This window comes from Apostichopus japonicus, chromosome 5 (assembly GCF_037975245.1).
Source record: "Apostichopus japonicus isolate 1M-3 chromosome 5, ASM3797524v1, whole genome shotgun sequence".
NCBI lineage: Eukaryota > Metazoa > Echinodermata > Holothuroidea > Aspidochirotida > Stichopodidae > Apostichopus > Apostichopus japonicus.
This window is the reverse complement of record NC_092565.1, coordinates 16598816-16614217: the sequence shown is the minus strand read 5'-3', so window position 1 is coordinate 16614217 and position 15402 is coordinate 16598816. Positions and strand designations below refer to the sequence as shown.

The 15402-nt window shown below is 38.5% G+C and overlaps 1 protein-coding gene across 7 annotated transcripts in view; it reads right to left on the bottom strand.

Moving 5' to 3' along the window:
* LOC139967852 (uncharacterized) overlaps positions 1 to 15402 on the bottom strand; it is a 77620-nt gene that overhangs the window by 17625 nt on the left and 44593 nt on the right. Inside the window, exons 2-8 of one of the 7 annotated variants that reach the window (XM_071971992.1) lie at positions 3938 to 4052; positions 3230 to 3301; positions 2912 to 2971; positions 2177 to 2245; positions 1788 to 1859; positions 827 to 898; positions 472 to 549 (exon numbers count right to left, since the gene is read on the bottom strand). The exons of 3 other annotated variants lie outside the window; for them this stretch is intronic. In XM_071971992.1, the coding sequence (XP_071828093.1) occupies positions 472 to 549; positions 827 to 898; positions 1788 to 1859; positions 2177 to 2245; positions 2912 to 2971; positions 3230 to 3301; positions 3938 to 4052 (538 nt within the window). Of the gene's footprint in view, positions 1 to 471; positions 550 to 826; positions 899 to 1787; positions 1860 to 2176; positions 2842 to 2911; positions 2972 to 3229; positions 3302 to 3937; positions 4053 to 15402 lie in introns of those variants that run through there. 3 more of the 7 variants (XM_071971996.1, XM_071971997.1, XM_071971993.1) reach the window with 3 other exon arrangements.

The window sequence follows — 15402 nt, the reverse complement described above, 5'->3', positions numbered from 1 at the left end:
CGTTATTGGCTGCGATATTAGCTACGAAAGGCTGCTGATAACAGTTAGATGCAAGAGAATCAATACTTGGTAAGTTAGTTTTCTTATTTATTTCTTACCTTGTTTACATTTATTTTCAATAATTTTTATATTAAGGAGTACCAGTTAAATTGCTTGTTGTAATTAAGCTGACGTGTTAACATAATGACGGAGGCTTTAAACCCATGTCATAAAACCAGGAATTGGGATGGTTTTTACTCGACCGGTTAGATTTTTAACTGTGTGATCTTAATGGTCTGCTAATTGAGGGTTCTATAGACATAATAGAGACATAAAATAACATGGCATCAATATTCCGAAGATAATGTAAAGTACTTACTTCTGCAGGTGTCATATTCTGTAGCTATATACTTACAATATACTAGCTATATAATTACATATATATATTGTATACTAGCTATATACTTAGCTATATACTAGCTACATACTTACAATTCTTCAAGGGTAGAACACACTATTGATATTGATTCCTCAGAAAGGAAGTAAGGCCCAGCATTCCATTGCATACTTCTGTCGGGAGCGAAGGTCAAAATTAGTATTTGAAATTGAGATTGAAGTATAGCGCCATATATATATATATATATATATATATATATATATATATATATATATAATATATATATATATTTATATATATTTACATTATACGCTTAAACCAGTGTAAAATTTATGAAGCTTGATACTAAAATGTTCGTACACCAGCGGAATGCTTTTATTAGAAAAAAAACGTTAAGTATGTACCAAAAAAGATGATAGCAATATTCTATTGAGTAGCACATGTACGTACAACGTTGTTAAAGAGTCAAGCCCAGCAAAACTGTAGTTCCAAAGTCGTGACAAGTGATTTGCGTCTAAATTTCTGTGGAAGTAGAACAAGGGTGTAGGAAAGTACAAACATTCAACGATCCACGTTGGCACCACCCGTCACGAAATTAGTTAACAATGCATATGTTCAAATAAATGATATCAAACGTCACCTTTTTTTATTCTTACATGAGAAAAGGAAACATTACGAATAATTTAAAATCACCCGTTTTTGGCCGCAAGACGCCCGGCACTTGTACCTCGTTTAACCAATGGGCCTAAATCTAAAGCTTTTTAACATCAAGTTCTCTTGTTTCCTCATGTCATGTTATTTTCTCTAAACCATGAGCAAAGCAGTTCAGAATTTCTGTATTCTTTCCAAAGGAACTTGAAAGTAAAGTGTAGTTCTGTTAACATTAAGATTTTATACAGATCATATTTCCATACAGGGTGATATCCTTAGATCGTCGAGGAATTGGCCTCTCTGTCACATATCTGCATAATGATGGTTGCGTCAGCGACTCCAATTTATAGTCAACTGGAATTGATTATCGCATTTACTTTCTTCTTCAGGCTTACTAACAACGATACATTAAAAATATTTTTACCCATCTAAAACAGTTTTTGACCAGTGTTAACATCTTTTCATTCATGCTTCTACAACATGCACTTACCGATTTTGAATTTATTTCACAATATTCAAAGACTGTGTTGACCCAATTGGAAGTGTTTTAACTGATTTAACTCACATTTATGGGTAGTCCATGTTTGACCAAAGCTGTTTATCCAAAGGCACTTGAAGTGAATAAATTGTATACATCTCATCGGAACTAGCTGTGAAGCAGAGAGTTGATTGCTCTCTATTCCTTTTGTTTGTTGTTGTTTTTTCTTATGCTTTTAATGTTGCTTTTGGTTAGCTGTAAAAGTAGTGGAATGGGACTTACAATAGTTTTAGTTTGGAACATCCTTGAAAGACATGTTCTGGTATGTTTCTTATCTTATTTTCGAACAGCGATCTAAGGAGACAAAAAACAACAAAGCAGAATAATAATGGATTAATTTGGAAAGTAGCAACAGTCTAACCTTCTGGCTTAAAATATTGCGCTACGTTACAGTTTCTTCAATATCTCATATATTCACATTTCACATATAATATATATATATATATATATTAAATTTGATGATCTACTATGATGAAACAACAGAATGATACACGTTACATCATATGGGCAGATCACGTGGGCAGAGTACATGGACTTACCCGTCTCCAATCATGAGTTGGTTATATTAATTATAAGTTAGATATAGGTTTAGGTATACACTATTGACTTACACAGTTTGTAGGTTATCGCAGTGAATAAAGAAATTGTTTACTTCTTCGAGTTGATTATATTCAATGTAACTGCAATGAAATAAGAAATAATAATTAATTAAAATAACAAACACGGTTTAATCACAGGTTTATCAAACTGTTTCATTATATTGTATTGCTCTTTTCTATAGTTATATATACGTACAGTGTCCGAAATGAAATTCGTAATGTCGGATTCAAGTACCAACAACTTTTGTCGATTTTTTAAAATATTTATATTAAATAACCGGGAACTCATACGGTCCCCGGTTCGAGTCACTCCAAGATTAATGTATGTCGTCCAGTTATAGAGTTGTTGTCAATTGACAATTCAAAATCATGGACGTTAAATATGAATGTAAGGGATTGACTTCGGTCAGCTTGCGGCTTTGATAAGCCAATGAGGCTTCTTCGCGAGTTCCTGCTTGCAGGAGGATCTAAAATACATTCATACATACACATTCATATTTCTAGTGTGGTAGCTGTTTGTCCGAATACTTATATACACGTAAAGATATACAAAGACAGCTATACTTTCTTGCAAAATATAAGAAACTTATGTTTTGCTATAGTTTTTTAGTAGAAAACGTAAGAACCACGAATAGTAGCTGGCCAAATTTGAGATTTTACACACTAAAAAAATAATAACTGTATTCTAAAATGTTTAGCTATCAATATATTTAATAGTTAGTTGTATTGCAAACGTTTTCTCCTCACAGCGTGTCTAGACTTTTCGGAAGGTGAAATGATCTTCGAATATGATTCTTATTGAATTGTCTGTGAAGGAAAAATAAGTGAAGAACAAGATATTCTTATAAAGTGATATATCAATTGATGTATCATACACAAAATGAAAAATAACAGTATTCTTCTTATAATGAAAGTAATCTATACAAATTAAAGAATTTCAGTTGCAATCATGGTACATATTGAAAGCTAGTGACTGCATTGTACACTGCTATACAAGTTATGTGTGGCCAGAATCTGTATCAGTCATGCTCCTGGAAACCTGAATATAAGAAAGAAAATACTTACAATTGTTTCAGATTGGTAAATCGTTCGAAAAATTCCGTGGGAACACATTCAATTGCATTGCTTGAAAGGTCTCTGTACAGAAAGAAAAATGCACAAACTCGTGAGTAAAAGAACGAAGACGCCTTAAGACACTCGAAATTTGAAATGACTTAAGTAAGATATGGGTTTCTAAGGTCAATTCTAGCACATTATTCTGCTTGAGCCATGTGAGTGTTGTAGGCAGGATTTCGAAGTTTTTACATATCATTTGATCGTGCACTTCTTTACACAAACTACCTTCAGTATATTTTATCGGAAAAAAACAAACATCAGTAGAAATATACAGTTAGGCTGCCTACAAATTACAATGTCGATTACTCCATAATAAACGACAAAAGTTCAATTTGATTGGCTGTTGAGTTGAATAAATTAAAATGCTGGCAATGAGGGTTATGATCATGAGACAATTCTTATTCAAACGCTTATCGTGACTGAAAAAATTGCCCTAGAGACGTGGCGGACACTATCATGGGTTATTTTATTCGACGTGTTTATTGGCCAAATCATATAGCCCACCTCCGAAGGTATTACTTTAATTAACACCTTGCTGCAGTGGTCCAATCACATGAGGTGAAGCCAAGAAACATTGAACGTACATCCCAGCCTACGGGTGTTATATAGGCCTAGATCTTGTCACATGCTCACGTGTAATTACGTACTCACACTTACATGTAAAGCAAGTCGGATGACAGGTTTCTTGGCAAGGCAACCAAACCTTTATCCGCACAATCAGCTTCACTGTCATAGCAAGTACAAACACCTGTTGGTCCACACGCTGGAACATCTGTATGGATATCAATTCATAAATAGTAACACAGACATCAACTTGGGAAATATGTCGAACAACCAGGCGCGTAGATTCTGCATTGAAAACTATCTAAGCGTAGCGCCACCATAAGTTGGCGGTATGCGTAAAAAAAAAAAAAAAAAAAATTGGCTCAAACTGCCTCCCAGATCGCTGGAAATGGCACTTCCCATCTAAAAGCTTGAAATTACTAGCGATATCATAAAAACATTCAAACAAATATGCTCAAGGGGGGCGGTCGCCCCCTTCGACCCCCCCCCCCCCCCGGCTACGCGCCTGCGAACAACACATTCAGACTTGTAGTACGAGACAACAGTAGTAGTTAAAGTAACTAATTTGCTAGAATACGATTACCAGTATATGGACTCACTATAAAAGCAGCCAAGAATGCATGCAGCATTTGAATCTTGTTAACAAGTATAACAGTCCATTCACGACAAAAGCTTCTAAACCCTGTGTAAAGATAGTATATTATCTTAGTTGAGAGGCTGCTATGAATGTTAACGTTATAGTAAAAAGTAAAAACAAGAAAAAGCTACATAGCGACCTTTATATAAAGTTGATCCAACATGGATTGATATCGTGTTATTCGTGAAGTCATTCTGCATAATATACAAGAAAAATAGCGATGAAGACAACTATTCAAGCCGGATTGTTGCAAAAGTAATAAACCCTAACATTGTAGCAACAAGCGTGAGAACAAATACCCACATTGGGAAAGGCATTAAAGTACACACACTTTGAGAAACGTTACTGATCAGGCGCGTATCCAGGACTTTCTAACCCGGGGGGCGCGAATTACTATCTAAGCGGAGCGCCACCATCGGTTGGCGCGGAGCGTACAAGAAAATTTCTGGTTTTGATACCCCCCAGATCACCGGAAATGGCACTTCTCGGGCTTGAAAATGAGCAACCAGATGTACACTTTTGCCTGAGAACCAAGTATTTCCCAAGTTTTTTCCCCCATCCATAACCTTTTGAAGATTGTCACCAGTCACATCATGTTCGACCTCATTGCATGTCCTATGGATCATTGCCTTTGTAGGTGATTCTACGTCACGGCCCACAATGTCCGAAAGCCAAACTTTTCAAGGTTTTTAGCCCATTATTTGTTGAGAATTTGAAAATTCACATTTCTCGTGAATAAAATCACTTCAAAACATACCCATAATGTTGCACAAAATTCAATCTATGGACAACCAATATAGAAAAAACCTCCTTGAACCCCTAAAAGACAGGTCAAAATTGCACGAGTAGAGAAAAGTATGATGAAGAATGTTTGTCAGGAAATTTTTTGAAAATTCAGACACAGTTAATTTATTGGTGTAGAAATATTAAAACCTCTTATAAATGGCTATTATAAAACTTGGTTGAAGGAAATGAAAAATAGCAGATATTTCCGATATCAGGTATATCGAAACCGAACACTACACACATAGGCGTAGGTCCCGTAGGAGTGCCCCCCCCCCCTCCCCCGCAACCAAATTTTTCCCATTTTCTTCGGGCGGGCACCTACTTAAAGAAAAATAAATAGCAATGAATAGCTTAAAAATGATCTCCTTGGTAATTAAAATAAAGTTGTAAGCTTGACCGACATTACTACTGTAAAAGAGAGTTTTGACATAAATGGATCTGTATGCTTTTTCTCCATCTACATAAGACATTTGGTTGTTTACATTAGCATCCGGCGGGTATACTGTGTAACTTTCACGGACCGTTCGGTACACGATGCCACGCAATGTAATGACCGATGCTTGCTTGTATGATATTGGCATCGATGTATTGAGCGCGCGCTTTGCGCGCGAAAAATGTTGACCTTTTTTTTTTCGTTACAGCCCCCAAATCAAATTGGGCTCCTACGCCTTTGACTATACACAGGCGCGGATCCAGGGGGGGTCCAGGGGGTCCGGACCCCCTGCTCTTGGCCAAAAAAAAAAGAGAGAAAAAAAAAAGAGAAAAAAAAAAGAGAAAAAAAAAGAGAGAAAAAAAGAGAGAGAGAAAAATAATTAAAGTAAACGCCAACTTTAAACATGTAGGACGTCAGAAGGGCGGTTATCCTTACAAGTCAGCCAGGTGTGTCTTTTCCGTCAAATGAACTATAGTGTGCACGCGTGCTACACGTGCAAAAAATGCCTAAAAATCTCAATTTTCAGACCGAAAAGTTTCAAAATTGAGGTGGTGTTCGAATTGTTTTGGGCGGTGAGGTGGCAGAGCGGTAGGCTGCATAGGATGCGCCGACGAATTCTTCATGAGAGATCGTTTTCTGCGGTGAGAAGGCATAAAACTGTTCTCCGATCAACAATGGGCAAGGAACGTCTCACAGCTCTTGTTCTCATGAACACGTATTATAACACTCCTATCGACACTGACGAAGTGGTCCGAAAGTTCATTGAGAAACATCCACGGCGTTTGTTCTCTCCAATCTACCATGAATAGATCATCAATAAAACTAGCTAACTCGTACTGATGCAGATACATTTCGAGTGAGTTTTTGTAGGTGCTTTGAATGGCTAAATTGAAGGGGGTTCCCTGTTGTACTTAAGTATCCAAGAATTTCACAATGGATAGAGGGAAACCCACTCCCCTTAGACCCTAGGATCACTGGAGGCCAAACCCCTCACCCTTCCAGAATCCTGGATCCGGCCCTGCATCAAACAGTGGTGACGGAACGGGAGGGGGATTGGTGGTTAAAGGCATTATGATTTTTGTATCATCTCAACTCATCTGATATGTATTACCATATTTCATAGATTGTTTTTTTCTCATCAATTGAGAAAGTGCAGACATGAGATCCATATTTTCAGGCTAGGTACATGCAGCTTAGAATACTCGGGAAGTGCCGTTTCCGGCCATCTGGGGGGGTTTGTAAAACCCAAAATTTTCTGGTACGCTCCGCGCTAACCGATGGTGGCGCTCCGCTTAGATAGTCTTTCGATCAGGCGCGGCTGGACCAGTCAGACCCCCCCCCCCTGTCAAAAATCCTGCATCCGCCCCTGATACACATAGACAGTTTTTGAGACTGTTCATCGTGGAACATGCATTTCAATGCTCACTGATACGATGTTATATCTGCTCTTTGCTTTACAAACTCGAACAGGCGTGTAGCGAGTAATTGCCAAGGGAGGGGCGAAGCCGGTAGGCAAACTATCTAAGCGAAGCGCCACCATGAGTTGGCGCGAAGCGTACAATAAAAATTTTGGCCGAAAATGCCTCCCAGATCGCTGGAAATGACACTTCTCAGGCCTTGTAAGTTGCATCTAAGCATTGTCTATTTTGAAATTACTAGCGATGTCATAAAGAAAATTTGCTCGGGGCCGTCGCCCCCTTCCCGAAATGCGTCATGTTCCCCGACGACTCGGTCGAGTTCAAGATCAGCCACAGTTGGTTCCATATTGCACAATCGTACAATTGTTTAAGGCGTCCATACACACACGCGCGTTATGATAGACCATATATAGTATTTATATAGATACATTAGTGAGGGAGGAAATATGGAAACGTCAAAAATGGAGTTGTCGGTGTAAGGGGTAGGGTGAGGCGCACACCCGCTCCGTAATCCTTGATCTGTCACTGGCTACCCTGTGTATATAATAGGGATCATCGCTTTAACTATGACTGTTCCTCTTTCTCTTCCCGAGGTCTTGGCTATCTTCTACTCCCTCCTTTTCTCATTTTTCTCTCTTTTTCTTTTTCTTTTCCCTTCCTTCCTCTCCTCCTTTTCTTTTTCCCCCCTCCTTTTCCCTTTTTCTTCTCTTTTTTTCTCTCCTCTTTTCCTTACCCGGGGGGCGCCCGCCCCCAACGCCCCCCCGGATACGCACCTGACTGATAAAGTCAGCCTCGACAGTTAAAGTGCTTGGTCTGTAAAGCATATGAAGTAACCTGCAGGGCTGAATAGTGGTACAAATGTCTCAGTTGTTATCATAGACTGAGATATTCGCCCTCGTTAGGCTGACAAAGGTTTTAGCTGCAGCAAAGCAACTTGACATGTAGTGAGAGGAGGGCTGCTATGGCGGGCCATCAGTCTTAAATCGTGGGGAATCGACGTATACCGATTTAAATCGACATATACCAATTTCCTTCGACTTAAACCAGTTTCCAGCAGCTTAAAATTGACTTTTACCGATTTAAATCGACTTATTCCAGTTTAATAAATTGGTATATGTCGATTTAAATCGGTATATGTCGATTCCTGCACGGTTTGAGACTGATGGCTTGCCATATCATGTGATGCCGACCGTACTATTCGGGTTCAAGGGAAAGTAACAGGTTCAGATACAAAAGACAAAGCGTGATAAAGTCAAATGGGAAGTGCAAAAGCGGGGAAAAGACCCCACATTGAAAGAAGTATAGAATTAATGAACATGGTACAAGAAGGAACAACAATCTCAATCTAGACAAAGTACGCAATACTGACTTTTAGAGAACACGTTTCCAGATAAGGGAATTCCGTTTTGAGGAAGTTCAAGTTTATGAGATCAACACGTATCTTTTGTGAGTTTAAAATAGCAGTTACATTTGACACGGCTATACACCATGCATTCACGGTACTGTACTTAGTCACGCTGGGTACGTGTCGCAATGAAAGTTGAGGTGATATATTAAGCTACTATATACATATACTTTTGGAGTAGGTTTTTATTTTAATCAAACATATTTAATGTCAGTCATGGAAATGTTCCACCATTTGTACGTGGAGAGCTGATGTAGAGCATTCATTAGCAAAACTACACAGAGTCCCATACGAAGCGAATCAGAAGTGGATCTTATGGATATGATACTCTTTGAGTATTCAATCGCCCGTATATATCTTTCAGCAGATGACACAGCATGCAAACTCACACTGAAAGCAAAGTATGATACAGCGCGGGTATAGACGATGCCATAATAACAACAGTGTTGATAACAAGAATTGCTGGTAAAGTTTTGTATTATCTGCAAAGTTATCCAGCTTTACGCTGGATAATAATAATAATAATAATAATAATAATAATAATAAATGAGACTTATATAGCGCCAAATCAGTAACCAAAAGTCACTGCTCAAGGCGCTTTACAAAGAAAGTAAATTAATTTACAAAAGAACAAGTGAAAAAATGATCATTACATTAGATGTCTCACAGACGGATTAAGTTTTGTCTGGTGTTCCAATCGTGATGACTGGATCATCTGCATTTGGCCACAATTTTTCACTCCCTGTTGTAAAATTGTATATTCTAAAGCTCGTATATGCTGGACATGGTGAGTTGTCAGGTTTATAAACCTCTGATCACAAGTACATAAATGTATGCCACTGACATCTTAAAGTTTCCTTCTGCCTAAGTTGCAAAAGTATCAAAAATGATAGTGAGACTAGATCATGTTGAAATTTAGCTCAAAACTTTACAAGAATTTTAAGTAACACATTAACACAGACATCCAACTAGCTCAGTGATTCCTTGACATGTATGTATGAGAACAAGCTGTAAATCATAAAACATTTACAAAAAAAATAAAATGCAATAATGTTATATATCAACATTTAATGTTAACGCCTCAAGACATGTTTGAATTCCTTCGTTTCTACAACGAACATTAAGCAGGCGCGTATCCAGGGGGGCGTTGGGGGCGCGCGCCCCCCGGGTAAGAAAGAGAGGAGAGAAAAAAAAAGAGAAGGAAAAAAGAGGAGGTGAGAGGAAGGAAGGGAAACGAAAAAGAAGAAAGAGAAAAAAAAAGAAGAAAAGGAGAGAGTAGAAGCTAGAACACGCCAAGACACCGGGAAGAGAAAGAGGAACAGTGACATCGTTACAGCGCTGATCCCTATTACATACACAGGGTAGCCAGTGACGGATCAAGGATTTCGGAAGTGGCGTGTGCCTCACCCTACCCCTTACATCGACAACTCCATTTTTGACGTTTCCATTTTTCCTCTCTCACTCATGATCTATATATATATACTATATATGGTCTGTCATAACGCGTGTGTGTTTATATACGTCTTAAACAATTGTAGAATTGTGCTATGAAACCAACTGTGGCTGGTCTCGAACTCGAACATGACGCATTTCGGGAAGGGGCGACCCCCCCCCCTTCAGCATTATTTTTTATGATATCGCTTGTAATTTCAAAAATAAAATAGAAAGTGCTTAGATGCAACTTACAAGGCCTGGGAAGTGCCATTTCCATTTTCGGCCAAAATTTGCTTGTACGCTTCGCGCCAACAAATGGTGGTGGGAAGTGCCATTTCCAGCGATCTGGGAGGCATTTTCGGACAAAATTTTCTTTTACGCTTCGCGCAAACTTATGGTGGCGCTACGCTTAGATAATTTGCCTACAGGCTTCGCCCCTCCCTTGGCAAATTCCTCGCTACGAGCCTGTTTAAATTTGTAAAGCAAACAGTAGATATCACATCATATCAGTGAGCATGAAAATGGCGTTACAGGATGAACAGCCTCAAAATTGTCCGACTTGCCCGAACAAAATAGCCAAAAATTTCGCAAAAAAAACAAGGGCGGCGGAACCGGGGGGCACAGGGGCACGTGCCCCCCCCCCTCCACTTTTCCTCAGGTTAAAAATGTGCCCTTTTTCTATGTAAAAATTGAGGTGTCTCAAGTTAGCAAGAGGCCAGGGAACCAGAATGAACACTCGGGAAGGGCCGTTTCCGGCCATCTGAGGGGTTTGTAAAACCAAAACTTTTATTGCACGCTCCGCGCCAACCGATGGTGGCGCTCCGCTCAGATAGTCGTGCATATACTTTGCAAATCCTAGCTACGCCCTTGACTTTTGATGAATTTCTGTGGGTCAAACTCAAAGCTACTTCGAATGGAAAAAATGTGTTAAGATATTAACAAGAAATAAACTCAAATTCGGAAGATTCCTACATTAGCAACTAGCATGATTTCACCTCATTTTGTCTCAAAAGAAAACTTGTTCCTTGTTTCCCAATTTACACATTGGATATTGTAGTGCTAGTATGCACATTTTCCTTGAGGGGATGGGGGGCGTTGATGGAGTGATGTGTATTCGCAAATAAGATAATACAATAAGAGTTATAAAGGGTACTAAATATAAGGCTGCATCAGTCCAATCGAATTTCTGCAAAGTGCCCTTTGGTGTCGGTGCCCACCCCCTCCCCCCCCAGATTAAAAGTGCTTCCGCGGCCGTTGGTCAAAACTCTCTTTTACATTAGTAATGGCGAATTAGGGGCTGCAGCCCCCACCCCCACCCTTCGCCTCCTAAGCCTATGTGTGTTAAGGTTTTGTGTGAAGGTTTATACTGGCCGTTATAAGAGGTTTTAATATTTGTACACCAAGAAATTAACTGTGTCTGAATTTTCGAAAATTTCTGACCAACATTCTTCATCACAGCACTTCCCTCTACTCGTGCAATTTTGACCGGTCTGTTAGGGGTTGAAGGAGGTTTTTCTATATTGTTTGTCCATAGATGAAATTTTGTGCAACGTTATGGGTATGTTTTGAGGTGAGTTTATTCACGAGAAACGTGAATTTTCAAATTCTGAACAAACAATGGGCTTAAAACCTTGAAATGTGGGGCTGACGTATATTGTGTGCCGCGACGTAGAATCACCTAGACAAAAGCAATGATCCACGGGAGATGCGATGAGGTCAAACATGTTTTGTGACTGGTGACAATCTTCAAAAAGGTTATGGATGGAAAAAAACTATTGGGAAATACTTGGTTCTCAGGCAAAAAGTGTACATCTGGTTGGCTATTTTCAAGCCTGAGAAGTGCCATTCCGGTGATCTGGGTGGTATCAAAATCAGAAATTTTCTTGTACGCTGTGCGACAGCCGATGGTGGCGCTCCGCTTAGATAGTAATTCGGGCCCCCCGGGTTAGAAAATCCTGGATACGCGCCTGTTAAGTGCTAAGAAATGTTCTTATTAACCCAGCCCATACAGTATATCCATCGTCAAAATAGCTACAAACAATGCAACACAGACTTGCCAAACAGACCCGTTGTAAAAATGAAATCTTAAAGAATAATGGAAATATATATCTGGCAAGCTTTGAGAAATGTACAATCAATGGGGAACACGTGACAATGTTGGGCTACATCTATCTTACAGGTACTTGATACAGATATCAATAACGATATCGATATCGCAAATTATTTTCTTTTCTTTTTACATCTGTAGCAAACAAATTTGCGACAAGCCAGAATTCACAGGAAAACAAAAGTATGGAAACGTTAAAGCAATATGTATTGTCAGAGATTTCAAATGGATTTCTGTTAAATATTCCTAAATTATCACATGAATTTGTTATTAGGTATCTACAGCATCTTGATAATTCAACAGCTACGGGTACCGATAAAATCAGCGCTAACATGTTAAAAAAAGTGGGCAACTTATATGTTTTCCCGGCGTCCAGATGGACGGTGGCAAAAGTGATACCTACCTACGACAATGGGTCGAAACTAGACGTGTGGAATTATAGACCAATATCAGTGATAACCGTAGTTTCAAAAAGACCTTGGACAAAAATGTACATCGACATGGGGTAGGAAACTTCCAAAAAGTGGGGGTCACAACATCAGAGGGGCACTTCCTCATTCCACAACCACCACTCGTTATACTATAAACTGATACACACCGGCCATATCACTTAAATATATATGATGTGTTAGTATGCTATCAATACTATTTATTGAGATTGTTTATTGTTAACCGTGCTACAGCAAGATATGGGATGCTATTTTAGAAATAGCATCTACAGACTCAAAAGAAATAATTTAAAAAAATATTAAAATAACAAAGGCTTCAGATATCCAAAAGACAGTTCTTCATCAAAGGGGCGCATTTTATTTGTCAGTAGGGCACATTTGCTATTTTGGAAAAAAATGAGGGCACTTTCCCCCAGTGCCCCGCCCCCCGGCTCCTACACCCCTGTATATGGATCTCTTCACGAATAGGTTGAAAAGTTTAATTTACCACGAGTAGCACAATCTGGATTCATGGCAATGCATTCGTGTGAGACAGCATTATTAGTTATTGATAGACGGTTGGATGTAGAAAAAGGACTTATGGTAAGTCAATTCTAATAGATTTACGTATAGGCGTTTGATTAGTCATCCATGCTACTATATTGTAAAAAATACTAAGTATATATCAATGCTCCAAAGATTGTTTTGAACGGTTAAAGTCTTACCTGTGTGATATAATTCAAAGCGTCGTTGTTATAATGGGGTTCATTCAACCTGCATGACCATGCAAAGCGGTGTGCCACTGCAGGGATCTATTGTTGGTCCATTACCGTTTTTTACTCTAAATTAATCACTTTGATTTATGTCGATCACACTGCAACGCTAATGTGTATGGAGACGTATACAACTTTTCCATGTTAGTGGGGAAAACCATAACGGACTTATCTCATAATTTTTACACAAATTAAACTGAAGATATACGAATATAGATGTAGTAATAATATGATGGTAATAAATATAGACGAAACTAAATGCTGTAGTCTTTTCAAGACAAAGGTAACGTACATTAACAAATACTGACCTTCTAAGTGCATATGAATGTAAATCAACTTGCAAATGTAAAATGTAAAAGGCTCTGAGGTGTCAGGATAGATATGAACTATCCTGGCAAGACCAAACAGATTATGTGTGTAACACCCTCAGCACCAGGATAGGTATAAACCTATCCTGGCAAGATCAAATAGATTATGTGTGTAATACCGTCAGCACCAGGATAAGTATGAACCTATCCTGGCAAGACCAAATAGATTATGTATGTAATACCGTCAGCATCAGGATCCTGACAAGAACAAATAGATTATGTATGTAAGACCGTCAGCACCAGGATAGGTATGAACCTAGCCTGACAAGACCAAATAGATTATGTATGTAAGACCGTCAGCATCAGGATAGGTATGAACCTGTCCTGACAAGACCAAATAGATTATGTATGTAAGACCGTCAGCATCAGGATAGGTATGAACCTGTCCTGACAAGACCAAATAGATTATGTATGTAAGACCGTCAGCATCAGGATAGGTATGAACCTATCCTGACAAGACCAAATAGATTATGTATATAAGACCGTCAGCATCAGGATAGGTATGAACCTGTCCTGACAAGACCAAATAGATTATGTATGTAAGACCGTCAGCACCAGGATAGATATGAACTATCCTGGCAAGACCAAACAGATGATGTGTGTAACACCCTCAGCATCAGGATAGGTATGAACCTATCCTGGCAAGAACAAATAGATTATGAGTGTAAACCGTCAGCATCAGGATAGATATGAACCTGTCCTGACAAGACCAAATAGCTTATGTATGTAAGACCGTCAGCATCAGGATAGGTATGAACCTATCCTGACAAGACCAAATAGATTATGTGTGTGAGACCGTCAGCACCAGGATAGATATGAACCTATCCTGACAAGACCAAATAGATTTGTGTAAAACCGTCAGCACCAGGATAGGTATGAACCTATCCTGACAAGACCAAATAGTTTATGTATATAAGACCCTCAGCATCAGGATAGATTTGAACCTATCCTGACAAGACCAAATAGATTATGTATATAAGACCGTCAGCATCAGGATATTATGAAACTATCCTGGCAAGAACAAATGGATTATGTGTGTAAGACTGTCAGCACCAGGTTGGCCTTCTAATGAAGCAATATACTGGTGTGCCAACTTGAGTTTTATATTATAATGGATACACTCTTCCGTACCTCGATTACTGCAATCTTTTATCGGGATCATGTAATCAGGGATATATTAATACGATAACTAAGCTGCAAAAAAGTGCTGCTATAATTACATTAAGCGCAACTTATCACGCAAGATAATGTGACCATTTTAATGTTCTTTTGATGTACATTCAATATATGAACGATTAATTATTGTATTTAAATCTCCTAACGGATTAGCACCCAATTATATGAATGAGATGTATACCGCCATATGAAATGGCCACAATTATGCTCTACGGTCTGTGACGTCAAGAGGACCGAAATACATTAGAAAAGAGTTTCATGTATTGCTACAAAAGAATGGAATGAGTTGCCTCCATTTGACAGAAATGCACACAAATTTAGCAGTTTTAAAGATTTGTGAAAGAAATTGTATATTTATGTTAATTTATGCAAATGTTCTACAGATCTTACAATTTTTTGAAAAATTCTTAAGTTTATGATATTTAGCTTTGTAACATCTAACCTATTTTATATGTATATGTTTTTCATTGGGGATCAATTTATCCGTTTACCGTTATCTATCTATTAAATTAGTTTTATGTTCAGTTTACATGTTGGTGCTTCCATTCAGAGTTTTAAATTGGGCATTTTTTTTTCGTTTACATTTAGTATAT